At 37.8% G+C, this 21,687-nt stretch overlaps 1 protein-coding gene across 1 annotated transcript; it reads left to right on the top strand.

Moving 5' to 3' along the window:
• Nucleotides 1-11,645: 11,645 nt before the first annotated feature.
• LOC114263420 (uncharacterized) lies at nucleotides 11,646-20,412 on the top strand. Its single transcript, XM_028203959.2, has 6 exons — nucleotides 11,646-12,080; nucleotides 13,321-13,434; nucleotides 14,035-14,115; nucleotides 15,361-15,533; nucleotides 18,894-18,990; nucleotides 19,958-20,412. Exons 1-6 carry the CDS (start codon nucleotides 11,781-11,783, stop codon nucleotides 20,066-20,068), a joined length of 876 nt encoding a protein of 291 aa, XP_028059760.1. The 5' UTR covers nucleotides 11,646-11,780; the 3' UTR covers nucleotides 20,069-20,412.
• The last annotated feature ends 1,275 nt before the right edge of the window (nucleotides 20,413-21,687 follow it).

Below are 21,687 nucleotides of genomic sequence, written 5' to 3'. Positions count from 1 at the left end.
TAAGAAATTTCCAGTAGATACCCCAAATGCACACTTTAAAGGGTTCATTTTGAGTTTGTATGTCCTCATTCTTTGAAATGTCTACTGCAAATGTTCTAGATGCTCATCAAAACTGTCAGATTTGATGGCTACATCATCTATATAAACTTCTAAATATTTTCCAATAAAATCATGGAAAATGAAGTTCATTGCTCTTTGACAAGTTGCTCCTGCATTCTTTAATCCAAAAGGCATGACTACCTATTCAAATGTCCCTAAGGCACCAGGACATCTAAATCCTGTCATATGTGTATCCTCTGGCTTAATAAAGATCTGATTATACCCAGCATGTCCATCCATAAAGGACAAAACCTTGCTCTTGGCTGCTGAATCAACTAACAGATCAGCCACTAGCATAGGATATTCATCTTTAGGAGTTGCTAGATTCAAATTTCTAAAATCTATACACACTCTTAACTTACCATTCTTCTTTATTACAGGGACAATATTAGACAACCATTCAACATACCTGGCTGTTCTAATAAAACCTGCATTAAACAACCTTTTGATTTCTACCTTAACCAATAAGGTGACTTTATTAGTCATCCTTCTTGGGGGTTGTTTATGAGGAATAAAATTTCCTTTAATTCGGAGTCTATGCTCCACCAATGTTCTATCTAATCCAAGCATTTCTTCTTAAGTCCATGCAAAGTAATCCACATACTCAGAAAGCAAACTAACTAGTTTGCTCTTACATTCATTAGATAGATTAGCATTTACATAGATGGTCCTCTTACAGGCCTTATTTCCTAAATTATATTCCTCTAAAGGGTCCTGCATATCTACCTTGAGATCATCAAGTTTGGCAGGAGCAGCCTTCAGATGTTCCAGTTGCACCTCTTTATAACTCAGAGGGCTACTGTCGATTACACATTTTTCCCAAGAACAATTAGGCAAACAGTTAGGGCTAAACTTACTTTCTAAAAAAAAATAAAAAAGCCTAGAAAAAGTAGATCTAATTATATCAGTTGTCTCATCCAGCTTGTTTTCTTCTGTTACTTGCACTTGCATCACCCCTCATCTTCAGCAATTTCCTCTATCATAAGCCTCTTCTGCTTTTGCATCAGGCTTGGTTTGGCCAATTCCTGGCCTATCTGCTTAAAACCTTCCTCAATGAAAGCCTTGAACCCTTCAGTTGTTAAGCCTTTCCCTTGCGATTTGACTTCTTCTTTATCAATCACAATTGGGCCCAAATCCTCATCATACAACACAGCCTTTATGTTGTTAACATCGGCAACAAAAGGATTTGCATCAGCCCAAAAGATTTCCATTCCTTTTTTATTCTGACCACCACCAGTTAGAAAAATTAATGCTTGGTGCAGAGACGAAGGTACACACCTATTAAGGTGAATCCAATCCCTACCTAGGAGCACATTGTAATTAGAAGTGGAGTCTATTACAAAGAAAGTTGTCCCTATTACTCTGGAACCAACTTGAAGCTGTAAAGCTACTACTCCTCTAGCCTCAGATGACCCACCAGAAAAATTACTTATATTTACCTAAGTAGGAAGTAAGTCATCAACAGACTTACCAATAGCCTTCAGTGTCCTAGATGGAAGAATGTTGACAATAGCTCCATTGTCTACCAACACCTTTTCCACTGGTACTCCATCCAAAAAAGCCTTGACATACAGAGGCCTCAGATGCTTCATAAGCTTATCTTCTGGTTTTTGAAGCATAACTTTCTCTCCATCGACAAACTTAATGACCTCGATTGATCTCAATGGCTTGGCCTGTGTCTCAACTATTGCGATCTGAACAGTTAGTTCTGTCAAATCTTCAACATCACCTGCCAAGTTATCTGGTCGGTTTGGTTTGGCCTGAAACCTTTGTGGGATGGCCATAATCATGTTGCACTCCTTGAAAGGGGGCAAAGAACCAAAATGAATGGCAGTCAATTTCTCTCCAAAGTCACCACCAGAGCTGTCTGATTTCACTTCATCTTCTTCAACCCTTTCATTAACATTCTTGTTATCAATGACAATCTCCTGATCTTGATCATCTTTCACTACCACATCTTTTTTGTTATTGTTATCTTCTTCATCAGACATCAAATCTTTCTCTAACTGTTTCAGCTTTTGCCTTAACAAATCCTTCTCTGAAAGTTTACCCACAGGTCTATCTTCAGTCTTTTCTAGTCCCATTTTTCTTTTCAAAATCTGAACTGGTTGCACTGGATAGGTCTTAGAAGTTAAACCTTTCATTTCTTTTCCTTTAGCAGCAGGAACCAATCCTTCCTTAGTCCACACTAAGTCTTGTCTTCCAGATGGTTTATCCCCTGCAACAGTGGACATCATAGCATGAAACCTTCTTTGTTCTCTCCCTTTCTGAGTTCTTGTTTCTCTCATTGGTCTCCAACCACTCATAGGAAACTTTGGATGTGACACTCCTTGCTATCCTAAATGGGATGGTATTGGAGGTTTCACCATTCTTGGCTGGACTAGTTGCATTTTTGGCCCCACTCTTAGGCCATGATACTGTTGCTAATATCCTCCAGATGGTCTTGCGAATTGTTGATGCCCTCTATATGGCCTTCCAAATTGTTGATGGCCACTATGTGATGCACCAAATTGCTGCTGCTGGCCACTATATGGCCGAGTCAGAACCTTTGGGTTCCCATAAGGCTTAGAACCCTTATGTTGATTGAGCATAGCTCTCACATTACTAGCTTCAACCAAGCATGGATGAACAGGTGCTCCCTAAAATAGAAATGAAGCATCATCCTTACCATAGTTCTCTATAGGTCCAAAAATTCCAGGATTTGTTCCATCATAGAACAAACAATCATTATCAAAAATTTGTAAATCTCCACTTCCCATAATATTAAACCTCAGCCCAACATCTTTTCCAATTTGTTGAATCCCATTAATCACAATAGTCTTAGTTTTTTCTTTCTCAGAACCACATCTGAAATAGATGAAACTCTCACTTGGTTCCTTTTGAACTCTTTTCCCTTTTGCTTTTTTTGCCATTTTCTCCAGCCTTTCCTTGTGAAGTTTTTCTAACTCCACCAACAGAACTCTAGGATTTTTCCCTTTTTCCTTCTGATCAGTAGCCACCATATTAATTTCCACCACACTAGGTGTAGACGTCCCCGAACGTCCCAGGAGGAAATTCCCCCCGTTTTGTTCATTTGGGGTCACTACAGTTCAGGACTCAATGTCACGGTCCTGTATCTAATCTCGCAGAGTGCAATGCAAGACTGATGAAATCATCGAAGAGTCCAAATCCAACAAATCATTTTTTAAAACAGATTTTTTAAAAGAAGTGCCAAACATGGACTGCTTTTCCAGATACAGAGTCGCCACCTAAATATTTTATTTTTGGGAAATTTAGGAAACCCTGACTCGTTGCCTAAGACCACGTGTCCGTCATCACCAACGCTGTCTCGGTTCGGGAACTTGGGTACGATTGGGGAAGGTCACTTCGTGAGCACCCCCGCTCACCCGATCAAAGATCGGCCTCTACTAACCATGATATCTAGTTTTGAAAATATTATGCGTTCTTATTCCGGTTATTAGCCTAGATTTACTATGTGATGCGCACAGCATACAAGTATAGACTGGATCGCCTGAATTGGAACAAAACATTTCATGTTTGTTTATTTTGAAAATGGTTTGATGGTGCTACCCGCAAGTAGGCTAAGACGTGGATTTGCCACCCTCGGGTGGGCTTAGTAAACATGATTTTGCCACTATCTAGTGGGCTTAAAACTCACAATTAATGAATTGTTCCAATTCAAATAACCCAACCTTCACCCATAGGCACTCAGGCAGTTATATCATATAAGTACTTAGCCTCATGGTAAGCATGCTATCATGGCAGTCACTCACACACATGCAAGGATGCTAAAGCAAAAACACTTACCGAGTACTCCAAGCCAAAACAGAAGCTAATTAGAAATCCATGCATGGTCCTAACTATACAGAAATGTCTAATGCAACACATGCAAAATGCAACTAAGACAGGCTCGGTTATTCTAAAGATGGCATATGAAATGCTACAACTAACAAGTATTCAACTTGGAATTGAAATACAAATGCAGTTAGTATGATGCGCCGAGCCCGGTGCATGCAAGACAGATGAATGAATGCAAACATGCTATCATACTGTATGCTAATTGAGACATATCCTAATCTAACCATCATAAGCTGGTAAATAAAAGGGAGAAAGACGTGGGGTTGGAAAACATACATCACACTCACGCACACTTATTACAACATTGCCCTCGCTCGGAGGGTCCGAAAGAATAATACAGTCCGAATAAATAGTACAGTCCGAAATGAATAATTAAATATTACAAAACCCTAATTAATTAACAAATTAATCTAGGAAAGCGAGTAAATTAGCATGCAAGCCTATGGACTGCCTCATCTCTGTTCCAAATGATGGGAGATGCATGCTTGAGTTGCCTGACGCGAAAATCCATTGCGATGCCCCGATTCGCCTCTGTTTGCAATTGTTTTCGGAATATTGTGCAACACTCCAGAAGGCCGCTGATTTCTGATTTACTACAACAGAGAGAACAAAGGGGCATGGCAAAGTATTTCACATATGTATGCACGACTACTCTTCAGGGAGTGTAGTCCTTGATCCTCATGCCACCAATCACGCATATCGATACATGATGGCCGAGGAGCCGAATTGCACAATTCAATATCAGATGAATGCACACGAAAACACAACAAGACCTAAACTCCATCATGGGTAATCCGGAGTGTCGGCGATAGGGATTTGAGACACGTTCCGTCACTTGGAGTACGAAACGTCCCTCGCTTCCCGTGCTCAGGCTAACTCCTATCCCAAACACAATGCAAATGAGATGGCATACACAATGCGACTAACATACAACCTAGCATACGCAATGCTATGAAATGGCATACACAATGCTCGATGTAACATGGCATACACAATGCTCTAACATACAACCTAGCATACGCAATGCTATGAATTGAAAAGGCATACACAATGCATAATGGACTTACACCAACATGAGTAGACCTCAACCACACTCACATCAGTAGCCATTAGATGAAAATGAGACAACCGAAATACGTGCACACATACACGCATACCGAGGACCGAACCTAAGGCATCAAATGCCACTCTACCAAAGCATGGCAAGGGATGAAAGATGGCCTATGAACATGTAATTTCCAGCGTTGAAACATGATGCTAAATGGTCCCGAAACATGGAAATATGGCACCCGATGCATGGAATAAGCCCCGAAACTCAAAACTAGACACATGTATTGAACCACAAGTATACAAAGAAAGCATTATTTGATCATAAAGTCAAAAGACAGAGCCAAGGCAGTCCCAAAACATGCACATTTCTAGTTTAGAGCATGGCCAAAAGATGCTAACATGATGGACTAAAATAGCATGCAACATTGGCTAGCAAGCATGGTTTACATGGCATGTATATGAAGTAAATGAGAACTCATCAAACCAGCCAAAAACAGTGAATAAAACATGTCAAAATATGCCTAAATAATCACTGAAATGCAGCCAATGCATGCAAAAATGAGGGGCTTCTTTGGAAGGCCATTCAAGGGGTTGTTAAGCATATATAAGATAGACACTTAGCATGACCAAACCAACTCTGGAAATGAGTTATGACAGCCCTAAAGCTCACCAAATAGGCCCTAAAATCAGTCAAGGAAGCATGTAAAGAAAGGCCCCCTCAAAAGGCCTTGAATGGAATTGTTTTACACATGCATTGTAGGTATAAAATATGATCAAAAGGGCCCTAGACAGACCTAAGGAAGACCCTAAAACTCACAGAATGAGGCCTGAAACAAGACTTCGATGCATGAAAAATGGGGTCCCTTTGGAAGGCCCAAAAGACCCCCAAACAAGACAAGGAGAGAGGGGGTCACCCCCCTCTAATTTTGGCCCTTAAAAATGCATCAAGGCCACTGAAAATCCACTGGATTTCAGTGGCTAAGAGGCCAAACCATGGCCAATGCAAGTGCTCTAATGCATAGCCTTAATCATGAAAATATGAAGCATGCATAGGGGGAAGATGACCCCAAACAGAAATGAGACCTTAACAAAACTTTAAGAGGATGTCAAAACAAGACTTTTTTCAGTTTATAGAAAATCTCAAAAATGCTCACAAGTAAGGCTAAAATAGGATGCAAAAATAGTCCTAAAAGAGAGATAGAGGATAAGCGGAAGTAAATGACCTCAAACAGAAAAGTGCCCTTAAACAAAGTTGAAGAGAGGATCAAAATAAGACATTTTACAGTTTGGGTCAAAGCCTAGAAATGCTTTCAAATAAGGCTAACCAATCATGAAAAAAAATACAAGTTTAAGGGAAATGGACACTTACCCTTGAAGAGCCGACCTCCAGCAGCTTTTGGACCAAGTTGGTGAGCTTTCAACCTCTGCAAATGATTTCCAAGGTGCTGGAATGGATGATGGGGGTGTGGTGCTAAGGGTTGTAGTGCAAATGGACCAAGAAAGTGAGGGTTTTGGAGCTTTGAGTGGTGACAATGGAGGAGGGAGGTAATTTGCCTTAAGCAAAAATGTCTAACCATTAGATATGAAGAGGAGGGCCTCTCTTATAGAGAAGAGAGGCCAAAGCTTCTCTTGGAAGCTTCAAAGATCCTCCATAGGAGGATGCACCAAATGCCCCCCAGCTAGCACAGTTGTAAAGTATTCAGAGAGGGCAAAAAGCAAGAAGCAGGCCGGCCAGTTCAAGTGACCGGCCGGCCACTCCCCCTGGTCGGCCGACCAGGGGTCAAAAGGTTCAAGCCCCAAAGCTGGTCTTCCATGAAGCCCTTGAAGTTAGCTTTCGCAAACCTTGCATTAAAATTCCTCCTGTGCAAAAAGTTATGCCAGTTTTGGTGAAGCCGCGCAAATTCGGTCCAAACGGACTTCAACCAACCATATCTCCCCCACCTGGACTTGTCCTTAAGAGATTCTTGAGTGAAAAATGAATCCCCGGAAGTAAGCTTTCCAACGGTGGTGGCCTCATATCTTAATTTCTCCTGTGTAAAGAGTTATGCCCGTTTCGGTGAAGCCGCGCAGATGTTTTCTCTCCTTCCCGGATTCATGTTGAGCCACTTTTGACCAAAAACGCTGGTCGGCCATCTGATTTTCTGGTTTTTGATGTGGCTACATTGAAGCCCCAGAAGTTAGCTTTCCAATGGCGCCAACCTCGCATTAAAATTCCTCCTGTGCAAAGAGTTATGCCCGTTTCGGTGAAGCCGCACAGATTTGGTCCTATCCGGATTCATGCCGAACTTCTCCCAAACTAGTTTTATTCTCTCCTTTCCTCTTTTCTTCAACTCCAAACCCCTAAACAAAGTGTTTTGAAAGATTTTTCAAATATTTCATCTCTCATTCATTCATTTCTACTTTGTCCTTGCTCGGTTTACCGAAAAGCGCAATATTTGACAAAATGCGAGCCTCGGAACATCGTAGGAACTTCGTTTCAAAAAATATTTTGAAAGAGAGGGTTTTAAGGTCTAAAAATCATCCAAAATAGCTTTGGTCCAAAATGGGGTGTAAGGTTGGAATTTTTCTCTCTCTCTTCTTGTCGAAGAAATTAAACTTTTGCCCTGCACACCTTTCTCCACCATGTAAACCATCAGTCGCGTCCAAGTCTTAAGGACGGTAAAAAATGGAGTGTCTACACTAGGAAATGGATCACTGTCAATTGCCATTACCCCTTTATCTTTTTCGACATATTTCAACATCCCTTTCTGAATTAAATCCTACACACAATTGCGGAATGTAACATAATTATTAGTAGAATATCTAAAAGAATTATGCCATTTGCAATATTCCTTGCCAACACTGTCCTTTTCTTTAGGAATGTTGTGGCCTGGTGTTAAAGTTAAAAACTTATTTGTTAATAACTCATCAAATAATGCATCTGCTTTAGACAAATCAAAAGAATATTGTCTATGTGATATAGCCACATTCTTTTTGGCTAGTTGTGTTGCTGGCATGCTTATAGGTTGGTCTGTCTTTCTTAATGTCTCACAAACCACAGGCTTTTTACCTATTACTTGGGCAACATCTATGTCAACTTCCATGTCAAATTTGACTTCTTGATAATAAGTGCCTAATGAGGTTGCATTTCTATGTTGTTCTTCTCTGAGAATGGCCTCATAACTAGTTGCTCTTGAAGACAACTTAAATAAATCCCTAAACATCATGCCTTCAAATTTTTTCCTAAGTTCAAAATCTAAACCATTTTAGGCTAATCTTATTACTTCTATTTCGGGCATATATACATGACAACGTTTTTTTGCTTTTTTAAACCTGTCGATGTACTGTTCTGCACTTTCTCCTTGTCTTTGTTTAAATTTTGACAAATCCACCATTGTCACTTCAGGTTCAGTTCTAAAGAACTGAGCATGAAACTGATTTTCCATGTCTTGCCAAGTGTGAACAGAGTTTTCTGGAAAGTTAATAAACCAAGTAAATGCCACTTTCGACAAAGAATGAGGAAAGAGATTTAACTTTAAATTATATCATAACCAGGTTCTCCACACTAGAGTATGAATCTACCCACATGTTCTATGGTTGATTGTTTTTCCTCCCCTGTGAACAAAGTAAACTCAGGAATTCTGTAATTCCTTGGAAAGGGAATTGTTTCCATCCATGGAGGGTAAGGACTCCTAAACATTGGTCTATTTGGCTTTCTCAAGCTTGGACCATACATTTCATGTATGATGTTCATTATTTGTTGTCTATTGACTTGAGGTTCTAAATATTGCTGTTGCTGCCCTCTTCCTTCAACCTCTGGTTAGAAGTAAGGATTAGGAGGACTAGGCCCTCTAGGCCTTGGATGCATCATGTAGGGTTCAAAATATGGTTGAGGCATGGTAAAATCCCTTGCATCCTGAGGCCTTACTTAATTAAATGGCCTATTTCTCTGTTCTGCCATAACCTGATAACCAGGCCCTTCAAATGCAAGATTATCATATATTTGTGGCCTTAGTTGCCCCCCAGGTCTCATTCCCATATTAGTTACATTGTAATTAAATACTGGGTTTGTATGATATATGGGTTGTTCTCTCTCAAACATTGGATTTATGTTTATTCGCTCCTTATATCTCTCTTGGAGTGTGAGAGGTCTATAAAATGATAGAGGTTCACTTACTTTTTTTCATGCTGTTGAGGGGTCATTTGGGACTTAGGTTGTGCTTTTTTTCCTTGTGCTTTCTCTTCAATCTTTCTTGATTGACTGGGCTTGATGTTGGCTTTTTCAAACAAAGTCGTCATCAATCATCACTTGGTTCTCATATGCTGGCATGGAACCAATTGCTTGCTGGGTATGCAGCAAAAGAGCCCTCCTTGGATCAACTGGTGGACAACTGGATTGGCCAGTTCTAGCCACATTTTGGCCATTTCCTTGGCCTATTTCTTGCCTGGCCACTGAATAGCCATCAGTTAAGTTGTCTTGTACTCTTTCAATTCCACCGTCCAACTCTTCTTCACCTTCGATCCTTTTCTCAGGATCTTCAAAGACTTCTTGCTGTTTCTTCTTAGCCATCACTCCAAATTAGACAGGTCCCACTGGGCGTGCCAAAATATGTTAGCAAAAAATCTGGTCAGGGTCAAATCGACAGGGGTGATTCGACAGAGAAGCCAAACTTTTACAAACAACAACAAATCAAACAATTGTGGTCTGAATGTTCTATGCCTTGACAGATTCAAGGACTTCTTTGGAGGCTGTAATGCGAAGAAACAAGAAGGAATAAACTGAAAATCAATTGTTGAACAAACAAACTTGGAATTTAATCAGTAAAATTAAACTCTCAGTTCAATGTACATAACAATCGACAGAGAATTCTTAGTTACAGAAACTGAATTACAGATAGACTATTCCTAAGTAAGAACTAACTAAGTTAAGTTACTCCTAATGCTATAAGGATTGTAAATTTGTTTGAAGGTCTTTCTAACTTTGAATTCCCAGCTTTTATATTGCTGGTCTTCAAACTCCACTACTGCTTTGCTGCCACGTGTCCCATCATATAGCCAACTACTTCTACTTCAATGCCCATAATCTTTGCAACTGTCAGTAACTGCTTCTCTATTGCAGCTTTTCTCCTCTTAGAAAACATGACACATATCCTATATGCCTTGCATGCTAACTTTATGGCTTGTCACCTGAGCCATGTTTGGCCACATTTCACTTCATTACTTAATGAATCGACAGGTAAACTGCAACTGCCACGTCTGTCTCTTTGACTACTTCATTTCTGTCACTTGCTTTGTATTCTAGGCTCCATATTCACTCACTTTTCACTTGTAAATTTGTGGAAACTTGTGGTCTTTAAACTTAGCATCCGCTGGACCAATTCTCTGCATTTGCTACACACAATCGACAGAAAGTATACAATTTTTAGTGTCAACAATTGGTTTCACCATAGTGTGGCAGCTGAACTATGGGGGCTGCGGGATGGATTACAACTTGCAAAAGATCTAAATATCAACAATGTGGATGTGGAAATTGATGCCCAACTAGTGTAGCAACTTGTAATGAGAGTGTTTTAGAAAGATGGTTAAAAACTACTTTTTAACTTTTTTTGATTTTTTTGGTGAGAGAGGGAAGTGGATTAAAAGCTGGAAAGTAGCTTTTAACCCACTTCTCAAAATAGCCCAATACATTTGAACACTACCCTCTTAGCAATCTCATTTGTGACTGTAGATGCCTCATGGAGCAACTTGGAGTGAAGGAAATTAAGCACATTTTCAGAAAAGGCAATGCTTGTACAGACCTGTTAGCAAATGAAGGAAGCAAGCATGATGTTGGCCTTGTAATTTATATATCTATGCTTATATCTATTGCAGATCAAGTGTCTGATGATGCCAGAGGGGCTTCGTACCCCAGACTGATGTTGAACTCTATTTAATTTTTCAATAATAAAAGTATTTCAAAACCATGCCATAAGGAGTAGAATGGAATTTGTCAATATTTTTCTTTTGGTTGGGTTTATCTTATATTTATATTTCAACACGACAGAATTTGAAAGGTTCATAAAACTCACCACATGTCTTATTTCGATTATACAAATTATATATTTTATAAGATTTTTAGTGTATATTATTGATTAAAAAAATTAGATCAATCTGATAATTGTCTGAATATTTTTATTTTTTCGTATTGTATCTAAAATAATAAATAATTTATTTTCAAATATATATTTATCATTTTTTTTTTAGATAAAATGTTATAAAACGAAATGATTACAATTGTTATATCAAATTAATTTTTTTATAAATAATATATTTAAAAAAAATTACAAAATAAATGATTAAGATAATTGAAACCAAATTCGTGACGGGCTTTTCAGCTCTCTCAAGTTGAGCGGTAAATCTGAGACAAACCCAACATTTTTTTGGGACAATTAGAGAGTTCTATTAAAAGCATCAATGCCAAACGGGGCCTTACTCATGTGTGGCACAAGAACAACAGTCAGCCTTACAAATGAACCAACTATCGCCACGTGTATCCTTCCTTATCTTAGATAATCAACAAAAAAAATCTCCACTCTAAAATCTCCATAATACCCCTACAACTCCCCCATCCCAACCCACTTCAATGTCCAACATAGTAATTTCACATTGCAGACAAATTAGATAATCCGAAATCCAAGGCCCTTAATCCAATCACCTCTTTCTTCGCTCCTAAATTCGCTGATCGATCGTTCGATTTTTTTTGTTTTTTGACTTTCCCTGAAAGAAAGTGCCGAGAAAATTTTCCAAAGGCAAGAATGCATTCGCTGAATCTGAGGGTGTTGAGTGATTTCAATACGGGGACGACGGGGTCGTCTTGGCCTGGTCGATTCGGCTGCGGAGTCTCGGATTTCGAGGCCGGGACGAGAAGGCGGTGGTTGAATTTGAATCGCAGAGATCAATCGAAGACGTGGAGAATCGTTGCTTGTTCTTCTGAGATTAATAGCGGCGGCCATGGCGGAGGGAGTGGTGGTGTGGAGAGTCAGAGTTCGTTTCTCTCGAGAAGCCAAACTTATGCTCTATTGAAGCAGCAAATGGAAGTTGCCGCCAAATCTGAGGTATGAATGTGTATATATGTACATATGTTTGTTTGTTTGTATGCATTTATTGATGAGATATATTGCGGTTAAATTCTCATTCGTTGATGAATCCCCATATATTTTATTCATATTAGTTGGAACTAGGTGGATTGAAGACAATTTTATGCTCTAACTCACTCAGATTCTTGTACTTATTTGAACGTGTTGGTTAGTTTAATCATATGAAAAGAAGTCAATATTGGCATTCTGCATATTGGATATCTTTGTTAACATGGATCAGTGGACAACATGAGTGCGTATATGTCAACTAGCGGAGATGCCTAAGTAAAATAAAAATAAATTAATATGACAATATGAGTGCTCAAGTGGTAAGAACGTTTTTTTCCAAAACCAAATTCTGGATTTTGAGTCTTGTGCACTTCATTATTTTTATGTTAGGTTATGTAATAATATAGATGTTGGCTGCAGTAGGAGTGGGGGAGGGAGGGGGGAGGTTGATGGGGTTATTCCACCCTCTTGCAAGATTATGTTTTGCATTGATTTTAGAAAATTGAATCAAATGGCAAGGCTCGGGTTCTTTGGAAATGTGTAGTATGTGCGGCTTTTTGGGTTTTATGACCTGAAAGGAATGCTATATAGTTTTTGAGGAGAAAATCAAAGATTTGAAGAACATATGGTAGAAATTGTGTTGTTTAGCTAGTTTTTGGGGTTTTGGTGGCTCCTTCATTTAAAGAGAATCGACAATTTATTTTATTTTATCTTTAATTATAGGGATTAGAAAGCTATTTGTAGAGCGTGAGGATCCACGCTATCTTTTCTTTTTCTCTCCTTTTTGATTTTGGTGGACTTCTTGCCATCCTTCTTTTGTATTTCATTTTTTTTAATTTTTAATTTTTTTTCTTGTTGTCAATAAAAATATATATTTTATATTGTAGAAGGTAAGCAAATTTAATTTTGGAACGTTAGCTGAATAAAATCTCAATGTGTCTTATCACACGATAATTTGGTGTTGGATTTCCATGTGTGTACAATTCTGCTTTTATTTTTTGACTCTGATTATATAGTTCTGACTGTGATTTGATTCTAATATATATTTTATATTGTAGAAGGTAAGCAAATTTAATTTTGGAACGTTAGCTGAATAAAATCTCAATGTGTCTTATCACACGATAATTTGGTGTTGGATTTCCATGTGTGTACAATTCTGCTTTTATTTTTTGACTCTGATTATATAGTTCTGACTGTGATTTGATTCTAGGACTATAAAGAGGCCGCTAGACTTCGTGATTCACTGAGATTATTTGAGGAAGAGGAGCCGATTTTACACATGCGCAGGTTGATGAATGAGGCCATTGCTGATGAGAGGTTTGAGGTATTGTATGCTTATGATTCCTTATGCCATTTTTCTTCGAAGTACAACAAAGATCATTCTTTTATTAACAATTTGATTGTGTGGCATTTGAATAGTGGACTTTCATTTTTAATGCTCTAATTATGATTGGAAAGGTCTGCTTAGAGAAATTTTTTACTGCAGTGTTTGGTTTAGTTTTAGATAATTAATGTGTTCAAGTGATGCACACAATGAGATTCAGTCTCTTTGGAGGTGATGCACACAAATTGGAGGTTCAGTCTCTTAATTTCTTTCTTAAATTATACATCTTGCTAGACTATCATTTCTTGCAGCAATGAAGTTACATAAATTGCTGTTTCTTGAAACATGTCAATATTTTTGTCTCTTAATTCCTAGTATCACTATTTAATCTTTATTCAATCTGGCTGAGCATGCAATCAAATGTTGACTCTTAACTGCAACCCTTGTTTGGGGACATGAACTACATTACAATTTTTTGAGCTTTAGAAAATATGTACTTAGCATATGTTTTATAATCTGATGCATGTTCATTTGAGGCCCTTGCATATTCTAACTTTCTACTGTTCTGTTTTCCTGTTTTTGACTTTTCCCTTTTTCCAGGATGCAGCTAGGTACCGTGATGAACTGAAGGATATTGCCCCACACTCTCTCTTGAAATGTTCAAGCGATGCAACAACATTGGTATGAAAGCCATCTGGTTCTCTTACTAATAATTGCTTACAGTTTACTTTTAAATTCTTAGCATCAGATGGTTTCTATCTTTTTTGTGAGTCTACTATTTTTTGTTAAATAGCACCAAGTTAAATGTTGGTCAAGCTGGTTCATAATACTCTCTTGCATTTTTCCTATTAATTACTGTATGGCAGACTTTTGGGGATGGAGAAAAATATATAAATAAAATGTTCTTGAAGAAATGGCGAAGGAAGGTGTTGCTTGATAATTTATTTAATGTGGTTTTTAAAAATATTTGTATATGTAGTAGTGTCTTTCGATTTGCATCTTATGAAATGATGCAAATATTTTCAAAATTATTTGTTGATTCTCCCACTTCATGTGTCCAGTATCCATTGCATCTCTACTTGGCTATGCATTTATGGATGCCTAGATGTTCCATGGAAATTTTATTCAGGTTTCTGTGAATTCAAATTGGTAATATATATACAATCTGCTGTATGATGTATATGGATGATCTTAGATTGTTCGACATCAATTACATCTTTTGATGATTTTTCTTGATTATCAGTGAGTTTTGGTTGATTCTATGAATTTTAACTTCTAATGCAATTCATTAAAAAAATGTGATTAAAATATTTTGGTTTTTCTCCAACTTTATTTGATGACACTAGTTGTAATAAGGAGTGATGATTCTTATATCAATCATTAAATGTGCTTGAAGTTGGCTGAATTTTTTGAGTGTTAAGAATGGCAGTTGATCTATTCAGATGAATGGGTTAGTCATTCTTACCTTTCCTCAAATACATGTAGCTTTCTTGGGCATGGCTTTGATTCTTTTCTATAATAAAAATAATTATATACTATTTCTCCCAACCAGTAAAACTGACTTCTTTTAAGTGATGAAAAAGGTGGTAAAATTAATACATTACTAGTTTAAATACATAGTGTCAAAAAAAAAGCAATTTTAATATTTGTGGTTCTATGACTCAAATGGAATGGTGTGAAGAATTCAAATGTAATAACTTCGCTGATAAGTGGAATTTGGGTTGCACTTTCCACTCAATTTTCACAATGGCTTTAGTTTGGTGAAATTTTGTTATCATATTTGGAGCTCAACATTACAAGGTCTAATCCATTGCTTTCTTGGTTGAATTCATATATCTCGATGTCAAAAGTGTTTGTGTAGTTTCACCCGAAATTTGACAAATCTTGCTGGAAATAATTGAAGGAGTTAAATTTCAAAATTTTCAGGGAATTAGGGTTCAAGTAAGGAGTGTGTTCATTGATGGCCGAAGTCAACCGTCAAAAGGCCAATACTTTTTTGCATATAGAATAAGAATTACCAATAACTCAGACCGTCCTGTTCAGCTTCTCAGAAGACACTGGATTATCACTGATGCAAATGGGAGAACTGAAAATGTTTGGTGAGCTATAAGTTGTTTCTTTTTTCATTTTTTTAATTGTGATACCTAAAGTATTGTTCTTTTATGGCAGCGGGATACAAGTTGTAAGAATTTATGTATTATTGATTGATGTCTTGATTGATAGATTACAAGATTCATTAATTACAATTCCTATACAATCTATATATAGAAGAAAATGTGGTAGTAGGTGTAGTGGAGGTGATAGTGGGTTAGGTGAAGTGGAGTGTGTAGTGGAGTAGAGGTAGGTGAAGTGGAGTGTGTAGTGGAGTAGGTGAAGGTAATGTGGTAGTAGGTGTAGTGGAGGTGATAGTGGGTTAGGTGAAGTGGAGTGTGTAGTGGAGTAGAGGTAGGTGAAGTGGAGTGTGTAGTGGAGTAGGTGAAGGTAAAGATGGGAAATTCTAACAGCCCCCCGCAAACTCAAGGAGGAGAGAAACTAACCAACTTGAGTTTGGAGAGAGTAACAAAACAAGAAAATACATAAAAATAAAAAAGGATAGGAGACACTGTATGGTCGTGTCAGACCGTTGGTGAAGACACTGTATGGGGTGTCATAACGTTGTAGAGGACACTGTATGGTGGTGTCAGACCGATGTAGAAGACAGTTTATGGGGTCATGTCGGACCGTTGTAGAAGACAGTTTATGGGGTCATGTCGGACCGTTGTAGAAGACAATGTTGTGACAGTTTACGGAGTCTTGCTGGACCCTTGTAGAAACTAACCGGAATCAATGTCGGGACAGTTTACAGAGTCTTGTCGGACCCTTGTAGAAACTAACCGGAATCTATGTCGGGACAGTTTACAGAGTCTTGTCGGACCCATAAAGGAGCTAACCGGAATCAATGTCGGGACAGTTTACAGAGTCTTGTCGGACTCTTAAAAAGTTGCACCCTCAAAAGGTGTGCCCAATTTTGTCAAAAGGCGTGCCCAATTCATCAAAAGGCGTGCCATCAAAAGGCGTGCCATCAAAAGGCGTGTCCACTTTGTCAAAAGATGTGCCATGAAAAGGCGTGCCAGTTTGTCGGGCGGCAAGAGGCGCGCGATACGCGTGGCTGCCTCGGCTATTTAACCAAGACGAAGGCTGAGGCTGAGGCATACCATTCTGAAACCTCTGAAACCAACCCTTCGCTGAAAAAACTCTGCCTCTGCGGAGAGAGAAACTGTGGAACACTTTGTTGCCATTCTGTCACCAACCCTTCCGAACATTACCAGTCTGAAATTGCTATTTCGCTGAAACACTTAGCAACCCAAAAACATGGCCTCTTCTTCCCGTCCAGCTACCCAGAACCTGCTCACGCTCTTTCCAGAACTGAACGAGCCCACAAGAGAAATAACTGGTGCGGTGACCAGTGAACCTCAACCAAACACCTCTGGTTTTGCTCCATTGAACTTTCCGATGCGGTCGGTGGAGCAAAAAATGGCGGTGCAAACTGATATTGAGGCTAATCAGTATACTCTGAAGTCATGCGTGGAAACCATGACGGCGGTCACAAATTTGTCGAACCGGCTGCAGAGTAGGACAAATGAGGTGCAGCATTTAAATTCCCAGCTGGCTCTGCTCCAACGCATGTATAAGGATGCGCGAGCAGAGATAAGTGTGCTGAAAGCAGAAAATAAGGAGCTGAAGCGGAAGGCCACTGTGATGTTCCGATTTGGAGGTCCGCCGTATGCTGCAATGGAGGAGTATGGAGGAGTGAACGTGCTCGGCGGCGTAGGAAACACGGAGGCAGCACCGTCAAGGGCCGCCCAGGACGGAGGAAAGAAGAAGAGATCTGCAGCAGAGTAGAGAAGAAAAATCCCACTGTGGGTGTTGGGTGTGTTATGGGTTTTTTTTTTTTTTTTTTTTTTTTTTTTTTTTTTTTTTTTTTTTTTTTTTTTTTTTTTTCGTGTAAAATTATGATCGGGGTTGATCCTGACATGAATAAAATAAGTGTGTTTGGCAAACTCGAATGGTAGGTGTGGTAAGGCAGAAAAATCAACTGGAATGAATTTTTTTTTTTTTTTTTTTTTTTTTTTTGTGAAAATAATAATAATAATAATAATAATAATAATAATAATAATATTAATATGGAAATCATGGAGTGGGCGGTGGTACAAAAATATTGTGTAGAAAAAGAGGGAGATGGTGGAAAAGAGAGGCCACTCATGTTATTAAAATAAATTAAGGAATTAAAAAAAGTGATATTGGTTTTGTTTTCAAAAAGATGGATTAAAATAAATATAAAAAAAGAAAAAGAAAGTGGAGACCATGATGAAAGGTGGGAACAAGTGTGCTGGTGCTGTGTTGTAATGGTCAGAAAGAGAGATAAGAAAATAAAATAAAATAAATTTCAAGGTGCTGTGTTGTAATGGCATTGAAATATCCACCATCATAAAGAGTATCAGTGGTGCTGCATATGTTTATGAGCATTATTTGAGGCCTTTCTTTCTTAACCCACAGCAGACTGTTAACGTCTAGTATGTCCCAAGGAAGAAGGACATCTTCAGTAAGCCAGATGACATTCTAACTGCTGCTGAGAAGTACATAGAAGAACATGGCCCGGAAGCATTTGAGAAGCTTGTTAGCAAGGATAGGGAAACCAAGTTCAGGAGTAGCAATTACACGTATTTTGATGAGGACCACAGCTATTGAGCCTTGTTTGGCTGAGGGAAACACCTTTTTTCCGCTGCTGTTAGGAGTATCTTTCCGGTGGAGAAGCTGCTATGGACTATTTGGGGAGAGTGATGTCGAAAGCCGGAGCCTTGGATCTCGCCACCGGCGTCGGCGGAAAGATCGAGAAAGACGATGTTCTCTCCGCTGTCCAGAAGTATGAGCGGTATCACGGCTACTATGATGCCGAGAGAGAATGAGATGTTATGAAGATATGATGAGGAGGTAGGTATGTAGTAGACAATTCTAGCGGACTAGGTTGAGGTCCGGCGGGCGGCCAAGGCGAGGTTGCCGCCCGCCGGTGAAGCGAAAAAATATTAAATTCTTAACCTTGCTCTGATACCATGTAAGAATTTATGTATTATTGATTGATGTCTTGATTGATAGATTACAAGATTCATTAATTACAATTCCTATACAATCTATATATAGAAGAAAATGTGGTAGTAGGTGTAGTGGAGGTGATAGTGGGTTAGGTGAAGTGGAGTGTGTAGTGGAGTAGAGGTAGGTGAAGTGGAGTGTGTAGTGGAGTAGGTGAAGGTAATGTGGTAGTAGGTGTAGTGGAGGTGATAGTGGGTTAGGTGAAGTGGAGTGTGTAGTGGAGTAGAGGTAGGTGAAGTGGAGTGTGTAGTGGAGTAGGTGAAGGTAAAGATGGGAAATTCTAACACAAGTGTTTTCTTCACCTGAGCTATTCATCTGTTTCTTCATTGCAGGGGAATTGGAGTTATTGGTGAACAGCCAGTTATACTCCCGAACACTGGCTTTGAATACTCGTCTGCTTGCCCATTAAGCACCCCGAGCGGGAGAATGGTAATTTTACTTTCTTCCTTTCTTTGATAAGTCAAGTTGCTAGATGAAGTAGTGCAGCAAAACTTTTTGGGCTTGTATATACCTTATTATTGTGGTGATGATACACTCTAATTATTCTAGCAATGGATAATATGAGATTTAAAGTTGCATAATTTATGACAATGGACGAAATAGAACTAGTCAATGTTACATAGACTCTTCTCTTTCTCCTAATGCACCCATGGTCATCGGATAAGAGTAAGGGTATGGGATATGTGTCCGACACTAATACCCAAATTAGAAGCTTGAATTCTCTAATTTTTATTATATTTGAAGAGGAGTGACATTTGGTAAATTTTTTTGACATGGATGAGATAACGAAAACTTCTTTTCTTTTTTTCCTTTGCCATTAATTCAAGTACATTCCTAATCATTTAAAACATTTTATGTTAGAATATCAGGCAACATGCAATATATTTAAATGTTCAAAATGTGTTTATGTATATACCCAACTTTTGGATACGTAGTCCAATATCCTACTATTATTTAAGATTTAGGAAGGTCTGGCACTTCAACACACAATTGCACCTGAGTCATCTAACATATCTTGTAGTAGAGGAAGTAGATGGATGACATCAACTTACAACACGTGAAGAATTTTTTTCATTCGCTACTCCCCTTATGGTCTGCACAACCATACTTCCTTTCACGGTGTTCATTTGTACATATCACGACATGCTTTTTTTTGTTAAATTTTATTTTCTCTTCCTTTTGTTTTAATTTGTTTTTATTGACATAGAAAGTAATGAACTACTAATCCACATGGTGCAGTGCTTGCAATGCGTTTTTTATCCACAACCTTTTATTCGTGCTTTCCATGGCTCTATATTTGATTAGTTTGATGACAGAAAAGTATTTGTATTTGGAGTTTCTAGTTGTTTGACATTAATCGTGGAAATATTGCTTGACTGGTTCATTTCCCTTTCAGGAGGGCGACTTTGAGATGAAGCATATAGATAAAGTGGGCTCCAAGACCTTCAATGTGGCTATTGCCCCGTTTTCTCTCTCCACACTAGGAGATGGTACCGATACTTTTTGAGCGGTGAACTGTGACAACGTCCCAGAGTAGGACTAGGCTCTTGACATCAACGTGCACCAGATTTCTACCAAATCACTATGCCAAAGTTGCTGATTTAGGATCAGAAAAGTCGAGGGGTTAACACTATATGCCTTTGGTGAGTGTATAAAAAATCTCTTTTGTTAGGGAATATATAGAGTAAGATTTTTGATTAATTGTTTTGTCAATTTTGTACATATGAATTTCCACCATTGATGTTACATGTCACGAACTTTTGCAAGAAATCAATTGTTGGAGATGAATGTACAGATTTTAGTACAATAACAAATGAAAATCGTCTTCTACTTTGCTGTGGATCAGTTAAAGATTCTGTTACGGAGTGTGTGGTCTCGACTCGACTCTTCTGTGTAGGAATGGCAATGGGGGGCAATGGGGTGGATATTAATTCTCCATCCCCATTCCCCTATAATAAATTTTTCTCATTCCCCATTCCTCATTTCCCATGAGTACCACCCTCCCCATTTTTTAATGGGTATGAATTTTTCCCAACCCACTTTAATCTCCATTTTTATTTTTTATATTTAATGTTAACAATCACTTTTTTTTTTTTTTTTTTTTTTTTTTTGTTCACAACAAAAAATAAATATACCTTCAATCTTTTTTCTTTATTTTTTAATATATTTAATGTTAACAACTTTCTTTTTTTTCTTTTCTTTTTTTATAAAGGTTTTAGCTAAATATACCTTCAATCTTTTTTCTTTCTTTTTTAATATATTTAATGTTAACAAATTATTTATTTATTTATTTTTTATTTTTTTAAGGTTCACAACAAAAGTTAAATATACATTCAATCTTATTTTATTTTATTTGGTTCAACAACAAAATCAAATACACATTAATTAAAAAGTTTGTTTTATAATAATCAAATATATAATTTTGAGACAATCAAATAAGTTTTAGTAATTGAAAAAAAAAATGTGAAAGAACGTGGAAGATTAAAAAAAATTACAACCATCTCTCTCTCTCTCTCTCTCACTCTCTCCCCTACATGTTATAAGAACCTGATTACAATGTTATAAGAGTCTGTTTGAAGAAATAAAATGTTAAAGAACCTGTTTGAAGAAAGTGTTATAAGACTCATATTAAATTGCATCAGGGCATAAACAAGGAATTATTTGTTGATCTTTTAGCCACGGACATTTTAGACATTAAACCATCTTTCTCTTAACAAATTTGAACCATTCATTTTAATTTATCCAAAATCTAATTATACGTTTAACAAATCTGAACCACTCATTTTAAGATATCTATGCATTACCACACCCAATCCATCCTCCATCTTCTTCCTTTAGTCCTCCACGAATTTTGTTGTTTGTTACTTTTAAAAAACAAAAAATATTTTTTCAATTAAATTTTTACTAATTTCACAACACCATCACCACTATTCTCACTTTCACTGTCACACTACCATCACCATAGCCACTACCATCATCACTGCCGCCATCACCCCACCACTATGTAACAATCTCTACTTTCACCTTCGTTCCATTACCACAACCACCAAATATAAAAAAATATATTTTTAATTTTTTTATAAAAAATATTTTTCATTAAAAAATATTTTCTATCTAAATAAATGA

The sequence above is a fragment of the Camellia sinensis genome, chromosome 4, assembly GCF_055761805.1.
Source record: "Camellia sinensis isolate YWXY chromosome 4, ASM5576180v1, whole genome shotgun sequence".
Classification (NCBI taxonomy): Eukaryota; Viridiplantae; Streptophyta; class Magnoliopsida; order Ericales; family Theaceae; genus Camellia; species Camellia sinensis.
This window is presented reverse-complemented; position numbering and strand designations above follow the sequence as displayed.

Bases quoted from the DNA above. Each gene is read 5' to 3' on its own strand.
- LOC114263420 (XM_028203959.2), top strand. From the start codon at position 11,781: ATGCATTCGCTGAATCTGAGGGTGTTGAGTGATTTCAATACGGGGACG. The intron at 13,435-14,034 runs GTATTGTATGCT...CCCTTTTTCCAG, and splicing joins TTGCTGATGAGAGGTTTGAG to GATGCAGCTAGGTACCGTGA. The intron at 18,991-19,957 runs GTAATTTTACTT...TTTCCCTTTCAG, and splicing joins GCACCCCGAGCGGGAGAATG to GAGGGCGACTTTGAGATGAA.